This window comes from Poecilia formosa, unplaced genomic scaffold (assembly GCF_000485575.1).
Source record: "Poecilia formosa unplaced genomic scaffold, Poecilia_formosa-5.1.2 Scaffold608, whole genome shotgun sequence".
In the NCBI taxonomy this organism is placed as follows: Eukaryota; Metazoa; Chordata; class Actinopteri; order Cyprinodontiformes; family Poeciliidae; genus Poecilia; species Poecilia formosa.
Window position 1 is genome coordinate 189,034 of NW_006800547.1, and position 17,018 is coordinate 206,051.

Below are 17,018 nucleotides of genomic sequence, written 5' to 3' on the forward strand. Positions count from 1 at the left end.
TAACCCTAACCCTGTAGTCTAAATCTGCTCCTTAGTCACATCTTTTTGGGGTTGGTACTGCCTCTAGTGGCGTGGGGGAGGTAATACAACTAATATAATTACATTAATAAATCAGGGGGTGGGTACGGTGAATGCGCATATGAAACTGGGGGGGTTCGGTACCTCAAAAAAAAGTTAAGAACCACTGGTCTAACACCTTCCTGTTGGACCTGGCCGGACCGCAGAGACGGGTCAACGGTTCTGTCAGCCCAGCCAATGGAACCAGTGATACTACAGGCCACGCCTCCTCCTGAGAAAAGGAGGGAATCACAGTAATCCCAGATCAGAACTTCTTGAGTTCAAGAACCGGGTTGGTTCTGTAGAATTTAGTTCATACACTTCAGAAATATCTGAAGTCCAAATAGGAAATGCCTTTCACTGTCCTTTCAAAATAAAGATAAATTAAGTTAAACAGACAGGAACCCATTTAAAATGAAGATGAAGCGGGTTCTGGAGGGGTTCTGGATCCTTAAATGGTCTTTATTTTTGAAAACATTTATAAAACAGAGCTGAATAAACAGAACCAGCATGAGTCCGACTCACTGTTAGCTGAACAGAACCTGAACAGAACCCAGCTTCATGTTGAAAGACACACAGATGGACAGTTTGAAAAAGAACCAGAACCAGACGTACCATCGCCGTCAGCAGGCTGAGCAGCAGAAAACAGAAACACACGTTAGATACAAACACTGCAGAAGAAGTTGGAGATAAACAGGAAGTTCTCCTCAGTTTACACACACACACATACACACACACACGCACACACACACACACACACGCGCGCGCGCACACACACACGCACACACACAGCACCTCGGGCCAGATTCCCGGACTGTGACTCATCCCGACCACAGAGGGGCGCCGCCTGGCCCAGGAATGTCAGGGGGAGCGGCCCCTCCCACCCAGCCGGGGTTTTTCCACAGAGGGAACTTTGACTCCGCCCACTAACAGCTGATTGGCCGTTTGGCTCCATCCTGGAGGTGTTTCCATCAGAGGGACAAACTGCAGATGTTGGTGGAGGCAGCTAGACGTCAGACACCCAAGGACAGACAGAGACATGGAGGACACTGAGACACCTGTCCACCTGCATTTAGGGCGGGGAGGGCACCGAGGTCTGGGGGGCGCTCCAAGCCTCCTGCAGCTTTTCCGTGTCTCCCTGGTCCAACATGCCTCAGAGTAGGTCTGCAGAGTCCTGCTGATGACCTCATGATGTCACTCAGGTGTTGAAGCAGACCCATCTAACCCAGGGCTGGGCGATCCTGGTCCTGGAGGGCCAGAGTCCTGCAGCTCTTAGACGTCTCCCTGGTCCAACACACCTGGATCCAACAGCTGAATCTCCTCCTCAGTGCAGTCAGGTTCTGCTGAGTCCTGCTAACGACCCTCCAGGCCTGGAGCTTTGCTTAAATCTTTGCTGACGGTTCGACTGGCCGCTTCACTCCGGCTGATTCTGGTTTCGAACCCGATCTGATAATCTCACATGTTCTCAGACTATGGTGACGGTTTCCTGCTGCGTGTTTGGAGCGACCCGGTTCGCTCCAAACTCTCATCGGATCGACTCGGCCCGACCTGCTGACAGTGTTGCATTATGGGACAGGAGAGGAGGAAGCTGGTCAAAGCGATATGAGAAAACTCAGCATCCTCATGGCGCTGTCCCATCATGCTCTGCAGCAGCAAGTGGGTCAGAGCCAGAACCGAAACCAAGAGCTGATCCGTCTGCCAGCAGCACCAAACATCGAATTGACACGGTTAAAGCTGGCAGAGCCACTGCAGCAGAACAGGAAGTGGGCAGGCGCCAGGCAGGAAGTAAGCAAGCAGAGGCAGGAAGTGGGCAGGCACCAGGCAGGAAGTTTCCCCTCTGACCACAGCGACCCACCTGCGTCCTTAAAGGCCACCCTCATCTCCGGAGTGCTCATCGTTCCAGAGTTATCCGAGTCGTTCTGCTTGTAGATCGACTGCAGGAACAGCAAACACTGAGATTTCCCACAATTCCAACATCAAGAAAACAGCGGGTGTCACAGGTCAAAGGTCACAGCTCACCAGGTATTTCTGCACCTTCTTCCACAGCGTGGCGAATTCTCCAAGGCCCAGCTTGCCGTTGCCGCTGTCCTGCTGCAGGTTAAAGGTCACTCACAGGTGTTGGACAGGTGGGACCGCCGACCAATCAGCTGGCTGATCAGCTGACCAATCACAGATCATGTAAACGCATTTAAATTGGTTGGGTCCTCATGGACCCTCTGAGGGTCCAGAGTTCCAGAACAAGAACCGGCATGTTGCTCCAGAACCTCCTGACTGTGGCTCCAGCCAATTCCCCGCCCCCTCACAGACCCCACCCCTCTTAATCCCGGTTCACATGCTCCGCCCCCCAGCGTTCGCCCTGATGCTCCGCCCCCCAGGCGGTGAAGGATACGTCCATCAGGTTGACCATGACCTTGCAGGTCTCCATGCTGAATCCGTCTGTTTTGATGTCAGTTCCTGTTAAAACAACAACAAACAGGAAGTCATGGCTGTGGCCGCTCCAGCGCAGCGTGTTGAACGTGGCGAAGCGGCTCACGTTTGGCTACGATCTTGTTCATGATGGTCCGGAGCTCGTAGGCGGAGATTTCCATGTCCTGAAACAGAAGCAGCCAATCAGCAGGGAGGAAGCAGCCGCTGGGCGGGGCCAGCCACGGCGACACTTACGGCTCCCGCGAGTTTAGTGAACAGGTTCCTGAACCCGGAGTCCACCTCTTCGTCTGACACCGTCTCCTAGACACAGTCACCATGGTAATAGTCAGAGCATCACAACAGACCAAACATATAACGGTGCAAAGATCTGGGCTATCATGGTACCAACTGGTACCTGCAACACCAGGCAGTATTAATGTTCCTGTTTCTACTGGTTTCAAATTCTAAATTAACAATTATATTATTATTAGAAGTTTTTGTAAATAATAAAATGTGATGTAAATCAGAATTGCTACATAATATTTTATAGATTTTATTTTATTTACATTTTTAAAACAAATCTAGCATAACTGCAGTTTCACAGCAGGATCCTTTTCTGCAGAACGTAGAAATACACAGATATGCTGCAAACAAGGCAGACATACATTCACAGTGAGGGCAGCGTCCTGCACACGGCTCTTCCTAACAAGCATTCAGATAGACGTTATATGTTGTGGAATATCATTCCATACTTTGGGATGAACATAGGAAATGTTTTAAAGGCTGGCGGTGCGTTTGTAGATCCAGAGGAACCGACATTTCCAGACTGAGCTCAAAGAGCTGCATGACCCTGAGCAATCAGGAAACACTATGTAAAACCACTATGCAGAGTGTAATAATCTATATTTCACATTTTATTCAAACTTTTCCAGCCAGGGTTCATAGGTCAGGATGGTGCGACGTTCTTTCCGTTTCACCAGGGTAGGGTGAAACATCATAACTGTACAGCAACATATTCTAACAGAACTTTAAAGTTTCACATTTTCAAAGTTAAATACATGTAGCAGCAGGTACGACACCTGCTAGCTAACAGCTGTAGCACTGTCACTAGCAGCTGGAATGCGCTAGCTACCAGATGTGGGCGGATCATCACTCACGTCACTGAGGTCGGCGCTGACCGGGTCGTCACAGGGCCTGAAACAGAACAAACGGTTCTGATCACGCTCTCTGATCCGGACCCTCTTCCCCTCCTCTGCACCTTCCACAGAACAGAACCGGGATTCTGGACTGAAGGAAGTCTCCGAGGAACCTCACACAGAGTCTACAGGGGGGGGACGGGTCAGACGGAGAACCGAAGCGGTTCTGGTCCAGCAGAACTTACACGGTCTCGGTCTGCTTCTCGGAGAACACTCGGATGCAGAAGTCTCCGTTTTGGTGCGGTTCAAAGGTGGATGGGACAATCAGGTACTCTCCAGGTGGCAGCTTGAAGCGGGAGCTAACCTCCCGCAGGTTGATGAAGGTTTCTGACCTCGCCGTCTGAGCGTGGGTCAGGAAGAAGTTCTTGTCCAGGTGGACCTCCCTCTGTCCGTGGAACTGCAGACAGACAGCCAATCAGGAAAGCTCTTAAAGTCACCTGTACCTGTCCAGGAGAAGCGTTCAGAAATGAGCTGATGAAGGCAAGAATGTTCAGGAAGACCTTCAGGAGGATCTGCAGACTCATCCTAATGAGGGTTCAATAACCTGACGGCTCAAGAAGACCTTCAAGGAGGACTTCAGTGAGACCAATGGATCTGGAGCTGAAACCAGCCTGCTGTGATCTCATCAGGTTTTACTGCAAATACTCTAAAACCAGAAAGTGATGCTTTCTAACAAAGAGAAACCTTGTGTTTTGCTAAGATGTTAATAGTTTCCTGTTGGATCAGGCTAGGCTGGGTGTTCCCTCCCTTCCTGTAGCCTAATTAGGCTCCGCCCACCAGCCGTTAGCTTGCCAGGCAGGTTGAGTCATCAACATGGATGTCTGTTTGTCTTTCCAGGAAGTCAGAGGTTGCAAACAACCCTGAAATTACCAGAGAAACACGTCTATCAGGCTGCAAGGCCCAACCCCGGCCAGGGAGAACCTGAACTGAGTCCTTTCCAGCCAGCAGGTTTCCATGTTTCTATGTGATGAAGGTGAGGAGGTGAAGGCTTCCAGGTAGACTCACCTGGGGGGGAACCTGGAGGAACAAAGCAGAGTTAGATCCTGGACTCATGATGGAATCTGAAGCTGGAATCAAAGGTTTCAGACCTCGTAGATGGCAAAGCCGATGGTGTGCATGTCCTCGCCTTGTTTGCGCAGCTTCCTGCGGTTCTTCTGGATCAGACCAACCACAAAGCTGCAGCCCACCTCACCATCATCAGGGTCATCATCTTCCTCATCCAGCTTGATCACAAACTGAGGGTTTGTCCAGAACGTGTCTGAGGAGAAAAACCAGCAGACATGAATCACCCTCTAGTTCCCTCTGACTCAATAGAACCTAGTGGGTCATGAAAGTCATTGTTCCCATTAGAACCTGTCCTGAGCAGTTCTGGTTCTGGTTCTGGTCCAGTCATGTGCTTTAGGCAGGACACTGATCTTTTTCTATGATCCAGATTCATATAAGTTCCTAAGGGAACAGTCAGGACCATCCGGTCCATCGTAGCTACTAACAGGGGTGGTTCCGGCATCCTCCAGCCGTGGAGCCTCTCCTCCAGGTGCCGTCGAACTTGCTGACGCTCCAGTGTTTGACAGAGTTGTCGTCTATCGCATCGGGAGTCAGAGTGCACACCTCGATTCGGGAGTAGTTACGCTGGAACTCACTGAACGACATCCTACAGAGACAAGAACAGAGACGTGATCTCATTCCATCCTCAGATCAGTTCATGAATGTCACTGGGACATTCTGTTCGTCCTACCAGAACTCTCCATCCTCTGATCTGGCGTGAGGACAGTCTCCCTGGACATAGTTCCACTCAGAAGACCTGCATAGAAGGAGATGCTGCTGTTAGACACTCAGCTGCAGGACCAAAGACTGACAAGTTGGTCGATGGTCAGGCTCCTGCTTCTGTCCTGAAACCAGTTAGACCAACTACCTTCTATGTAAATCAACTGGCTTTCCAGTTCTTGATCATTTGAACTCATTTTGAAGACAACACCTGCTGGTTTCAGAATCTCACAGTCCGGTTCTGGTTGCTTACCCATCGCTCCATGCTCCGGTCCACTCCACCTGACCCCAGGGGTTCCTCATCCTAACCAGCTTTTCCTGACGCCCACGGTAGTTCACCTGCAACCAGAACACAGAGTTTTCTCCTGTTTCTGCTTGACGGAATCTCCATTCCAGGACTTCCAGCTACCTCCGTGGCCCCCGTCAATGAGTAGGCGTGGCCTTTCACCAGCTTCTGTCGAGTCACTGCCTCCGAGTCTGCAGCACTTGTGATCTGCAGCAACAACAAGCAAATCATCATGCCAAGGTTCAGCTGAAGAGAGCTGATGTTCTGCTGACAAGTGGTCAATCCTCAGGAGCCCTTGAGGTGGTTCACAGTAGGAGTGACAGTGAACTCACGTCAATGGAGCAGCCCAGCAGAGCGCCGGCCTCCAGTGCCTTCTTGATGATCTGGAACAGGTTGGATGGTGGCCGGTTGAGGTCATAGTTCTCTGCAATACCTCCGGTGAAGTCCTCGAAGCCCTCAGTGGTGGAGCCTCCAGACAGGGCTTCGTAGCAGCCATTCACCCTGCAGGAACAGCAGTAAAGTCACGGGTTGACACCGTGTCATGCAAGGTTTCATTCCTTCAGCTGTTTCTATGTAGATGATGGACTCAGCCAGGAGGAAAATCCCCCAGCAGGTCCTTGTGGATCCAACCTCCTCCCATCCGCTCCAGTAGAACCAGCTCAGTGCTATCAGTTCTGCGTGCTCTTACTTGGCGTAGGCCTTCTCCAGCAGGGCGCTCCAGAACTCCCGACCTTCCGCTGAGTGGACGAACAGCAGCTCCCCGTCTTTAACCGGAAGCCTGTCGTCAATCACCACATCCACCCACTCCCCAAACTGCCAGAACTGAGACCAGAACAGGAAGACCTCTGAGATACAACACAAACTTCCTGTGATGGCGGAAGAAGCCAAACACCTGGAATACCTGGAAGTGGAAGATTCCTGAATAGTCGTCTCCAAACCCTTGGTCTGTGGGAACGACTCGCTCCATCACAAACTTGTTCATGGTCAGAGAGGCAATGGCGGCCAGCAGCCAGCAATCACCTGGACAGAAAGGAGACCATAACTCACTGTTGCCCCTTTACAGGAAGTGCTCAGTAACACCTCTCACATCCAGCCAGGCTCTCTGTCTCCCCCTGCTGGCCCCCGGCTTTCATGGGTTCTGATTTGGAGTCGGTTTGAAGCCGGGTTCTGTTCTGGACCAGAACCTGCCTGTCAGCGATGTGATCGGTTCTGATGGGTTTTTAGTCTTTTAGTGTTTTTCTCAGACCTTCTCCCAAACATCTCCATCATTCCTGACCAATCAGAGCAGGAAGAGCTTCTTAAAGAGACAGGAGGATGGCAAGTGATGGACAGGAACCATCAGATTCCCAACATCCCAGCCAGCATGCCTAAGTGGGACCCATGTGGGGGAAAGGAGGGCTGATATATGGGTCCCATATGGGTTTGTCCGCGGGTTCCACAATGGCCCCACATGGGTTTGCCCATGTAGGGCCACAGCCCACATGGGCGCTACATGGGCCCTAAATGGACAAACCCATGTGGGCCACCACCATATAGGGCCCATGCAGGGCCCATGTGGACTCTGGCCCTACATGGGCAAACCCATGTGGGATCCATATAGTCTGCCCTCCTTTTCCCCACATGGGGCCCACCTAGGCATGCTGGCAGGGATGTTTGTTCTGGTCCAGCTCCTGAGCCTCGACCACAGAGACGGGTTTGGGAGAGGTCTCACTCTGCAGCGTGTGGGAACAGATCTCTGGTTGCTCAAGCTGCAGCGTGACTCACTGAGCACGTGACACGGCGCGTCCTGATTGGCCGACTGCTCCCTCTCACGCTGCTTCTCTTCCTGTGCAGCGCCTCCCGGTCAGCCAATCGGAGCGCAGCCTGCAGCTGATGCCGAGTCTGCCCCGGAACCAGCAGCCACTGCTGCTTTCTGGACCCGGGTCAAATCGGATCAGAACCATCCAGAACCTGGTGACGCTTCTGTTGGTTGGATCTGGTTCCCCCTGCAAGGTTGCTGGTTCGGTTCTGTGGACCCGTGGCCCGGTTCTACATGGTCAGAGGTCACCAGCGGAGGAATCGGTGACCTCTAACCTCTGCATTCAGGGCCAGCGTGGAAAACTCACCCAGCGCTCCCTGACAGATGTCGGTTCTGGTGGCACCGTCCACGATGAAGTCCGGGTTTGAGACCAGCTCCTGCACCGGGTCAGACAGACAGAACCGGGTCAGACAGGAGGACAGAACCGGATCAGACGGACAGAACCGGGTCAGACAGATAGAACCGGGTCAGACAGGAGGACAGAACCTTGCAGGTTCTTCATCCTGTTGGCCCGTCTGGTTCAGGTCCAACAGGATTAAACAGTTTGATCAGAACCCATCTGCCATCAGCTGGACATCGTGTGGGCGGGGCCCATCTCCTGTTTGTGTTTGGTGATGTCACAGTCATCGCCATGACGACCGGCTGGACGTCTCTATGTCCAACCCGTCCATAACCAGTGAACCCACCCTGAGACAGGCTAACCTTTGACCTCTACTTGGACCAATCAGAGCAGAGCTGCTCCTATTAGTTCAAACATTAATAAACTTCTGATCAAATAATTTTCAGATATGACGAAATGAATCTGAAGGACTCATCTGGACCAGACCGGATCGGCTCTGAAAGCCGGACCGGGTCAGCCTCTTAATGACTTCCAGGTGCTTCCAAATGGACCAGACCAGAACCAGTGACCTGCTGCTGCAGGCTGATAGTTCTGGACGGTTCTGAGCGACCCGGTTCTCCATGTCTCTACAGTCCTAAGAGGTTCTGGTTCTGGATCAGACAGCCAACTGGGCCACCTGGAAGTCTGCTGCTGACCGAGGTGTGTCTATCTGACCCGGTTCTGGTTCTGTCTGACTTCCTGCTCAGACTCTCTCTCAGGTTCCGGTCCAATCTGCAGAAAAACCATCGGAGTTCATGTTTTCCCATTTTCTCTACGACAGGACCGGAACCAGAATCAGAACCCGGACCCAGTCGGATGGTTCGGTCGGATTCGGTGCAGGGAGGGTCCGGCCCCACCCCTCTCCTCCCTCCCGGATTCCCCATCCCCCCCGGTTCGGGCTCGGTTCTTACCGTGGGCCTCTTCCAGGTGACTCCTCGGGTTTTGTGGGAGTTCCGACCCAGTTCGTTGAAGCCCAGGGATTCGGGTTCGGCCGGGAAGGTGGGGTCGCAGAAGAGCTGCCCGGAGGAGCGGCACTGCGCGCGCAGGGCCTCGAAGTTCTGGTTCAGGTACCGAACCGCGTTGGAGTTGGTTCCGAACCCCGCGGCCAGGGCCCGCTTCTTGGCCAGAGTGGAGGCGACTCCGGACATGATGGCGCAGAACTAAACAGAACCGAACCGGGTCGCAACTAAGCGGAAAAAGTTTTGCTGCTGGACTCGGAGTCTGAGTCAGAGTGAGACCTCCTCCCTGAGAGGAGGAGCCTATCTCTGCTTCTCACTGGCTGCCAAAACAGCCAGACCCTGGACCGGAACCGGGACCAGAATCGGATCCCTGTCCAGTTATGATCCCGACCAGAACCAGCAGGTCTGCTGCTCAATCAGAACACCGAGGCTCATCCATCCAGCATCCAACCGGTTGGATGCTCCAAGTTTCCACAAAGAAACATGAGCAGCTGCAGCTCATCAGGATCAATCAGTTTATTAGAACATTTGAGCAACAAGACACTTCAAGTGTTTTACATCAAATGAACAAAACAGAACCTTAAATACAATCATCAATACATGATCAATATGTTGGTCAATTCTTCATTTATCAATAATCAAACTCCAACCAGCTGAGAGGAGCTCAGGGTTTCCGGTTTGTTCCAGATCTGTGGAGCATAGAAGCTGAATGCTGCTTCTCCATGTTTGGTTCTGATTCTGCTCTGCATCCCTCAGATGTCGTCAGTGTCTCCATGAAGGACGGGTCGGACAGAACCTCTTTCAGCTGCTCTGTTTGCTCTGCAGGCTGTTTACTCAACACACACACACACACACACACACACACACACACACACACACACACACACACACACTGCTGCTACTGTCTGATGCTGACCCAGCAGAACCTCGGCCTCGTATCTCCGGGTCCGATTCAGCAAAACCAGACAGGAAACAGCTGAAGAACCAGAACCAGCCAAAGGAACCAAAATAATGAATATCAGAACCAGATCAGATCCAGAACTCTCCGATGCAAATGAATCACTTCCTGTTCGGGTTCCTCTCAGATCTGAAACTGATGTGTTTCAGGGTGTGAATACTTCCTGGGGGTGAAGGGTCAAAGGTCGTCGCAGTGCAGCCACTCACTGCTCCAGAACGCTCGTCTTCTCCAGTCCTCCAGACTGAGGGCGCCCCCTGCTGTTCAGTCTGTCCGAAACGATGGAGCCCAGTAACAAACTGGGAATGATTAAACTGGGAATGAAACTGCAGGGTGGAGACGCCATGACTCAGGCTGCAGGAATGAGGCAGTTTTTTGGGAACAGGAAGTCCCTTCCTGCTGCTCGCTGCCAGCGCCTTTCACAATAATAGCATGCGCGCAGCAGAAACCCTTCTGGGTCGGAAGGGTTTCTGCTCGTACCTGAACCAGGACTGAACCAGGTCTACGAGGCTCTGAAGCGGCGCTGCCTGGAGACGGGCCGCCTGTTCCGGGATGACGCCTTCCCAGCGCTGGGCGCCTCTCTGGGCTTCAACGAACTGGGCCCAAACTCCTACAAGGTTCGAGGGGTTTCCTGGCGGCGACCCATGGTGAGTTCTGACTCAGTTCTGTTCATCCGGACCGAACTTGGCAGATGATGCTCTGATCTGATTGGCTGGTTCCGCCTGACTGGACCCAGCTGACAGATCTGAGTTCAGGTTCTGTTAGAACCGGTCCAGTTAAATCAGTCTGGACCAGAACCAGAACCTGAACAAAACCACAGCAGTCAAGTTTTGGATTTAAAAATAAGAGGAGCGAGCCACTCCGATCCGGTCCAGAGTCTGGTTCTGGTTCTGGTCCATCACTTACTGGGGGAAACGCATCACATATTTTAGTCATTTTTTGTTCAGTAATTAAACCAGATTAAACCGGATTAAACCGGATGTGATGTTGATGTTGAACACAATTTGTCTAAAATAAATAAACGATCAATAAAGTCATTGAAAACCAGACGTCCAATCAGGAGGGATCAGTTTTTGGCCCATCTGGTCGGTTCTGATCCGGTTTTGTGTCAGAACCCTGTGAATCGGGCCCACATGGAGGCACTGAGGGAACCAGATGTGGGACCCAGTGGGTCCATCAGAACTTCTCCAGAACCCAAATCTCACTGGGTCTGGTTCAGACCCAAACGTTCCTTGAGGTTTTGGACCAGACTGGACCGGACCACCTATAAATGTCCGATAGACTCGCTTATCACACACATATCAACACTAATTATAACAATAATGACCAAAATAAATTATTACAGAATCTCATGTTGTTGATGATTTTAGCACTTGATAAAATCAGTGCATCTATTCGGCTAAAGGAAGAGGGTTCTGGAGCGCCCTGCTGGACAAGGCCTACACCAAGTAAGAACCCATCAGAACCTGAGCTGGTCCCAGACCAGGTGGATCCAGCCTTTGAGTCCACAGGACGTCCAGAGGAGGTGTTGCACAAGGTTCTGGACAGGAGCCTGTTGGTTCCGGTGGTTTATGTTCAGATTATTCTCTTCTCAGTCTGCAGACCCCTCCCATGTGACCCTGCCCCATGTGACCCCTCCCCATGTGACCCTGCCCCATGTGACCCTGCCCCATATAACCCCTCCCATGTGACCCTGCCCCATGTGACCCTGCCCCATATAACCCCTCCCATGTGACCCTGCCCCATGTTACCCTGCCCCATGTGATCCCGCAGGTTAAACGGCTGCTAGGCTCTGTCTGGGGGAAGCACCACTGAGGGCTTTGAGGATTTCACCGGCGGCATTGCTGAGGTCCATGAACTGACCCGACCCGATCCACACCTGTTCCACATCATCCAAAAAGCTCTGGGCCGAGGGTCGCTGATGGGTCGCTCCATTGACGTGAGTGACCCACCTGTCTGACCGGGTTTGGTCAGGTGACCCACCTGTCTGGTAGACTGATGGTCAGACCTGGTTCTGTTTCAGATCACCAACTCGCCCGACTCTGAAGCCATCACTTCCCAGAAGCTGGTCAAAGGCCACGCCTACTCTGTGACAGGTGCAGACCAGGTGAGGACCTGCCCACATCAACCCCACCCTGGCCAGGTGGGCCAGGTGAGCCAGGTGAGCCAGGTGAGTTACTCTGTTTGTGATTGGCTGCAGGTGGAATACCAGGGCGACACGGATCTGCTGATCTGGATCCGGAACCCCTGGGGTCAGGTGGAGTGGACCGGCACCTGGAGCGACAAGTAATTCAACCCAAACTTTGACAAAGTGCAGCAGAGCATCGGGTGTTGGTAGAACCTCAGAGGTTCTGATGGTCTCGATCCGACTGTCAGAACCAGAAATCCAATCAGAAATGTTCCTAGCGAAGCATCAGAGATGATTAGACTTACTCTGTGTGACGCAGAGTAACTCTGCAGTGGCGCTGCATCAACAATGAGGACAGAGAGCGTCTCAGAGCATCCGGCAGTCCAGATCTTCATTGGACTGGACTGTCGGTCCAGAGAGACTAGTGGTGGAACCAGACAAAGTTTAACCTCAGAGCGCCAGGAACCATCGATTCTGGTTCGCTCTTCTTCTGTTGCAGGTCCCTGATGAGGTAGGAGTTTAATGCCGCCCCCCAGCTGGACATCCTGGTGAGTTTTCCACCTGTCCTTGACTCTGCTGTCTCTGTCAGTTCTCTGGTCAGATGAACGTCCACCTGGACAGGAATTTCTTTGTGCGCCACGCCTCTGCCGTGCGCTCAGAAACCTTCATCAACCTGCGGGAGGTCTGCAGCCGCTTCGTCCTGCCTCCAGGGGAGTACCTCATCGTCCCATCCACCTTCGAGCCCAACAAGGACGGAGACTTTTGCATCCAGGTGTTCTCTGAGAAACAAGCAGACTTCCAGTAGGTTCCCTGGTCTGTGTGGCACCTGCAGGTCACCCACCGTTCAAGGCGTGGCTAATGCGGTTGCTTTTTCCCCCGCAGAGTGCTGGAGGACCCGGTGGAGTCGCGGGTGGAGAAGGTGAGAGTTCTGACCTGGTGTGCTTGGCTCAACAGGTCGAAACATCGACGATGTGGACGACCGATTCAGACGTCTGTTTGGACAGTTGGCGGGACAGGTGAGCCGGTCTCTGATTGGCCGATTGGAACAGCCGCGGTCCGGTGGAACTGATGACTCTCCCCGCCGGACTGCGAGATCTCTGCCTTCGAGCTGCAGAGGATCCTCAACAAGGTGGTGACCAAACGTAAGGAAGCCCTTCAGGGCCTGCGGCTCCGCCCCCTTCTCTGTCTCACCTGCAGTCGCTGCTGAGGGTTTAGCCACCGCTCTGACCTCCACAGGTTCCGACATCCGGACCAGCAGCTTCATCCTGTTGTGGCGACACTAAGGTAGGGATCTGCTACTCTGCTCCTCACAGCAGGGTAACCAGAAGCTGTCAACAACGCCACCTTGGGAATTGCACCCAAGGAATTAGACTGCCAGTAGGCTCGAGGTTCGTGACCAAGGAGAACCAGACTTTTCCAAAAAAATGAATTACATTTTATTGTTTCATGTTAAAAGGGACAATCACAACATAAGGAACACAATAGGAAGGGAGTGTACAGTACTGAGGCCTACCAGCAGGGGGAGGCCGGTCCAAATGGGAACTGGTTCCTAAAATAAATGTATAAATCCAAAATAAATCACCCCAAACACTTGTGAACAGGCATTCAATCATGAAGAAATCCCAACACCGGCCCCTCCCACTACCTTCAGCTCTCAACCTGGAGACAAAAGGCTGGGGTTAAACAAGCAAATACAAAAAACAAATACTACAATTTATACTTGGCCACAGACTAAAATGAGGTTACCTCCAACATAACCAATTAAAATCATCAATGCTTTAATAGAATAATCTAAAAGAACCAAGGGCTGCTACCTGCAGCAAGGCTGGAGGCCACACAAAACAATGGCATGTTCCAAAGTAAATTTAAACCAAAGAAAACCCAAAACTAAGCAACTAAACGAAACAAATTAAACAAAACGGTTACAAAAATGAAACAAAACAGCAGGTTCTCCAGCGAGCTGCAGCGGGGTCAGAGCTGGAATTGGATGAAAAGGTTAGTAGGTGATTTACAGAAGATGGAAGCCAGAGGAAACCATCGTCACCTACCAGAGCTGGACGACTTCACCTCAAACCAGAGGATCCTTTCCGGCCCACAGGAGGAGGATCAGCTTTCCAATATGTTCTATATATGAATAATTGTTATTTTTGATGTTATGGAGCTGTATGGGTGCAATAAAACAACACATACCCATTTTATGTGAAAACTGCAGTGGGGAGGGTGAGTTGCAGCCACACCCCAGTACCAAGCAGGAGACTTCCAGTGGTTTCTAGATTTAAACAATTCAAATCAAACTCTGAATTTGTAGGTCTTATGCAGAAGGAGAAACATTACTTACTGATGTTAGAGCTTAAGACCTGCATGCTTTCCAGGCGACCTTCCCAACAGCATGTGACCAAATGCCAGCGTAAGGAACCAGGTGAGAGTCTCCCTTTATACTCTCCTACAATCATGAGGTGATTAGGGGCCCAGGTGTTCTGAGTATTGGGGCAGCTTCTTCCTGCTACACTGTGCATCTGCCGCAACATGGTCAACCTGCTGGACGCATCCTTCAAAATAAAACGCCACCACAACAGATGGAGGCAGTAACAGGGCTCTTATTGTGAAAGCATTGAGTGTACAGGAACCAGTTTAGGGAGGTTGATGGTTGTAGTGGTTGATGGTGGTTTCCATGGTTTCCAGTTCTGAGCAGATCCTGAACCGGGCCACAGAAGGACGGCTGTGGGAAACTGGGTCTGGTCAAGTTCAAGATCCTGTGGACCAAGATTGAGAACTTCCTGGTGAGTCGGTGGTTGGTTGGTGACCTCTGACCTCTGACCCCAGACTCACGTGTCACCTTTGTGTTCCAGAATATCTACCGGACCTGAGATGTGGACGGCGGTGGACGAAGCTGGTGAGTCCGCCCGGGTTCTGGTTCCGGTCGGGTCCAGGACCTGGCCTGCTGGTTCTGATCCAATCACTCTGTGTTCAGGTTTCAACCTCAACAGTCTACTGTATCAGGTTCTGGTGGCCCGCTACAGCGAACTGGACCTCACAGTCGACTTCGATAACTTTGTGAGCTGCTTGGTGCGGCTGGAGACCATGTTCGGTGAGTTGACCCGGCACCGGGGAGACGGGCCGAACCCCTCCCGACCTCATCTCATCCTGTCCCGTTTCCGTCCTCGGACCTGTTCGCCAGACTGGACATGGACGGGTCCAGAACTGTGGAGCTGGGCCTGATGGAGGTACCAGGCTGTGGTTCTGAATGTTTCTGTGGTTCAGTGTTTCTGACAGGAAGCGGGTCGGAACCGAACCAGCTCGGAGAGCGTGTTACCTTCACCAGCCTGATGGAGACGCTCCTCCTTTCAGCCAGCGTAGCAGCAGGTGGGGGAGGGGCAGCGGTTCCCAAATGATTTTAAGGATGGTGGATATGTGACCCTGAAGGAGTACGGAGGCCCAAAACGGCCAAAACTAAAACAAACATAATAATTAATGTGAAATTTGAAATAATTTCTCCGTAAATATTTGAAATATTCTCTGGATTTGGGCTGGAAGGTTCTGAACTCCTGCCGTGACCCGTTAACCGACCCGGCCCGATCTGCTGCTTTAGAGCGCGCTGTGTGAAGCTTTTATTTTGAAAGTCGTCCAGTTCTGAGGTAAAGGATGTTTGTTTCCTGCAGTGGCTCAACGCGTGGCCCGGTTCCGCTTCCGACCCAGATGGTAGCAGAAGTTTTGGTTTCTTTTGGTGTTTGGTTGTTTATTTGTAAACAAATTGATGTAATCAATAATCAATAAATGAATAAAAAAAATAAAATCAAGTCAGTTCTGCCTTTATTCCTTCTAAAACAAAGAAATCTCTCGGTCCAATCACAGCACGCCTCCTGGGGGCGGAGCCTGTGACATCATCGCCCTTCCTTCTTGAGGGCAAAGTCTTTGGCAAACCTCAGGGCCTCTGTGATGTCACTGCTGCTTCCGGTTCCCTTGGCAACCAGCGCTGATCCCCCAGCGTTCCCTCCTAGGCGGCGGCACACGGCCACCGCCCAATCAGAGGCGGCGAGGGCCGGTGAGTCCTGCGGAGGAGGAGCACAGCCAATCAGAGGTGGCTGGTGAGGGCCCTGCCCCCTATGATGTCAGCAGTTACCTTGGGAACCTGACAGGCACAGAAAACTTTCCCAGAATGCCTTTGGTGAGCGAGCAACATCACGTGACTGAGGGGGGCGGCGGCGCTCAGCTGGTTGACGGTCTTCATCAGAACCTGGAACAGACCCAGAAGAACCGATCCGGTCGTGTTAGCGGTCCAATCCCAGACAAGAACCAAAACCAGGCCCGGTTCCAGTTGGGTCAAAACCCATCGGGCCCGGTTCTACTCACCGACGGCGAGTCCGTCTCCACGGCGTCCACCAGCAGTTCCGTTTGTCCGCGCCGCCGCAGCAGCAGCGCCGCTCTCTCAGCAGCCTGAGCAAAGCATGATGGGACAGCATGAGCGGCGGGCGTCTCCTGACGCTGCGCCGTCCAGGTGCTTTCTCACCTGCCGAGCCTCCAGCTTCCTGATGGCGGTGCTGATGGAGCGCAGCGTGGCCCGCAGCCGGACCTGCAGTTCTCGGCGCTGCCACTGGGGGACGGGCATGTTGTCCACAGCCTGTCAGACACAGCTCAGGGTTAAACTGTCACCTCACTGCTGCACGGCATCATGGGAAGGATACCTACATCAGACAGGGCGCCTGCCTCCTTGGAGAACTGGAGGGCGGAGCCTAGGCTGAAGGGGGAGGAGCCTGACAGTCTAGCTGATAGAGAGTCCACTTCCTGGGTCAACGCGCGTCCCATGTCCCTTGCCTGCAGAGACGAACGGAACCAGTTCGGTCCAGTCCCACAGAATCTCAGCTCGAGTCCACCTGGTTCTGAACCATTCAGAACCATTACCTGAGCCATCTCCCACCTGGACAGCGTCCTGACCCGTTACTGCGACGATCCGGCTGATTCCCTTCACCTGCTGCTTCTCAGAGACGATCACCAGATCCTGGATGGAGCCGGTCTGCAGCAGGTGGCTGGAAGAGACACCGGAGATTCACCGGGACACCGGGGCAGGTGGGGAGGGGGCAGGTGGGGAGGGG

General features: G+C 52.5%; 3 protein-coding genes and 1 long non-coding RNA gene across 4 annotated transcripts in view; 1 reads left to right on the forward strand and 3 right to left on the reverse strand.

Annotated features, from left to right (window-relative positions):
- Positions 1-1,906, reverse strand: part of LOC107834399 (uncharacterized) — a 3,149-nt gene extending 1,243 nt beyond the window's left edge. Inside the window, exon 1 of the long non-coding RNA XR_001660190.1 lies at positions 673-1,906. This is a non-coding gene — a long non-coding RNA (uncharacterized LOC107834399). The remainder of the gene's footprint in view (positions 1-672) is intronic.
- The window catches only part of LOC103130124 (calpain-2 catalytic subunit-like), an 11,845-nt gene extending 1,967 nt beyond the window's left edge, over positions 1-9,878 (reverse strand). The window contains exons 1-18 of the mRNA XM_007541444.2: positions 8,798-9,878; positions 7,815-7,884; positions 6,611-6,729; positions 6,398-6,531; positions 6,042-6,210; positions 5,833-5,916; positions 5,677-5,762; positions 5,395-5,460; positions 5,150-5,310; positions 4,748-4,917; positions 4,665-4,676; positions 3,845-4,056; positions 3,621-3,657; positions 2,719-2,784; positions 2,591-2,648; positions 2,447-2,511; positions 2,077-2,145; positions 1,913-1,991 (exon numbers count right to left, since the gene is read on the reverse strand). Coding sequence (XP_007541506.1) covers positions 1,913-1,991; positions 2,077-2,145; positions 2,447-2,511; positions 2,591-2,648; positions 2,719-2,784; positions 3,621-3,657; positions 3,845-4,056; positions 4,665-4,676; positions 4,748-4,917; positions 5,150-5,310; positions 5,395-5,460; positions 5,677-5,762; positions 5,833-5,916; positions 6,042-6,210; positions 6,398-6,531; positions 6,611-6,729; positions 7,815-7,884; positions 8,798-9,034 — 1,894 coding nt within the window. The 5' untranslated portion in view covers positions 9,035-9,878. The remainder of the gene's footprint in view (positions 1-1,912; positions 1,992-2,076; positions 2,146-2,446; positions 2,512-2,590; positions 2,649-2,718; positions 2,785-3,620; positions 3,658-3,844; positions 4,057-4,664; positions 4,677-4,747; positions 4,918-5,149; positions 5,311-5,394; positions 5,461-5,676; positions 5,763-5,832; positions 5,917-6,041; positions 6,211-6,397; positions 6,532-6,610; positions 6,730-7,814; positions 7,885-8,797) is intronic.
- A 1,970-nt stretch (positions 9,879-11,848) lies between these two features.
- On the forward strand, positions 11,849-14,531 carry LOC107834398 (calpain-2 catalytic subunit-like). Its single transcript, XM_016665688.1, has 6 exons — positions 11,849-11,907; positions 12,001-12,086; positions 12,428-12,439; positions 12,518-12,729; positions 12,811-13,070; positions 13,165-14,531. Exons 4-5 carry the CDS (start codon positions 12,530-12,532, stop codon positions 12,995-12,997), a joined length of 387 nt encoding a protein of 128 aa, XP_016521174.1. The 5' UTR covers positions 11,849-11,907; positions 12,001-12,086; positions 12,428-12,439; positions 12,518-12,529; the 3' UTR covers positions 12,998-13,070; positions 13,165-14,531.
- A 1,186-nt stretch (positions 14,532-15,717) lies between these two features.
- aars2 (alanyl-tRNA synthetase 2, mitochondrial (putative)) overlaps positions 15,718-17,018 on the reverse strand; it is an 8,687-nt gene continuing 7,386 nt past the window's right edge. The window contains 6 exon segments of the mRNA XM_007541443.2: positions 15,718-15,977; positions 16,049-16,162; positions 16,279-16,362; positions 16,436-16,546; positions 16,615-16,740; positions 16,844-16,952. Of these exon segments, the coding sequence (XP_007541505.1) occupies positions 15,810-15,977; positions 16,049-16,162; positions 16,279-16,362; positions 16,436-16,546; positions 16,615-16,740; positions 16,844-16,952 (712 nt within the window). The 3' untranslated portion in view covers positions 15,718-15,809.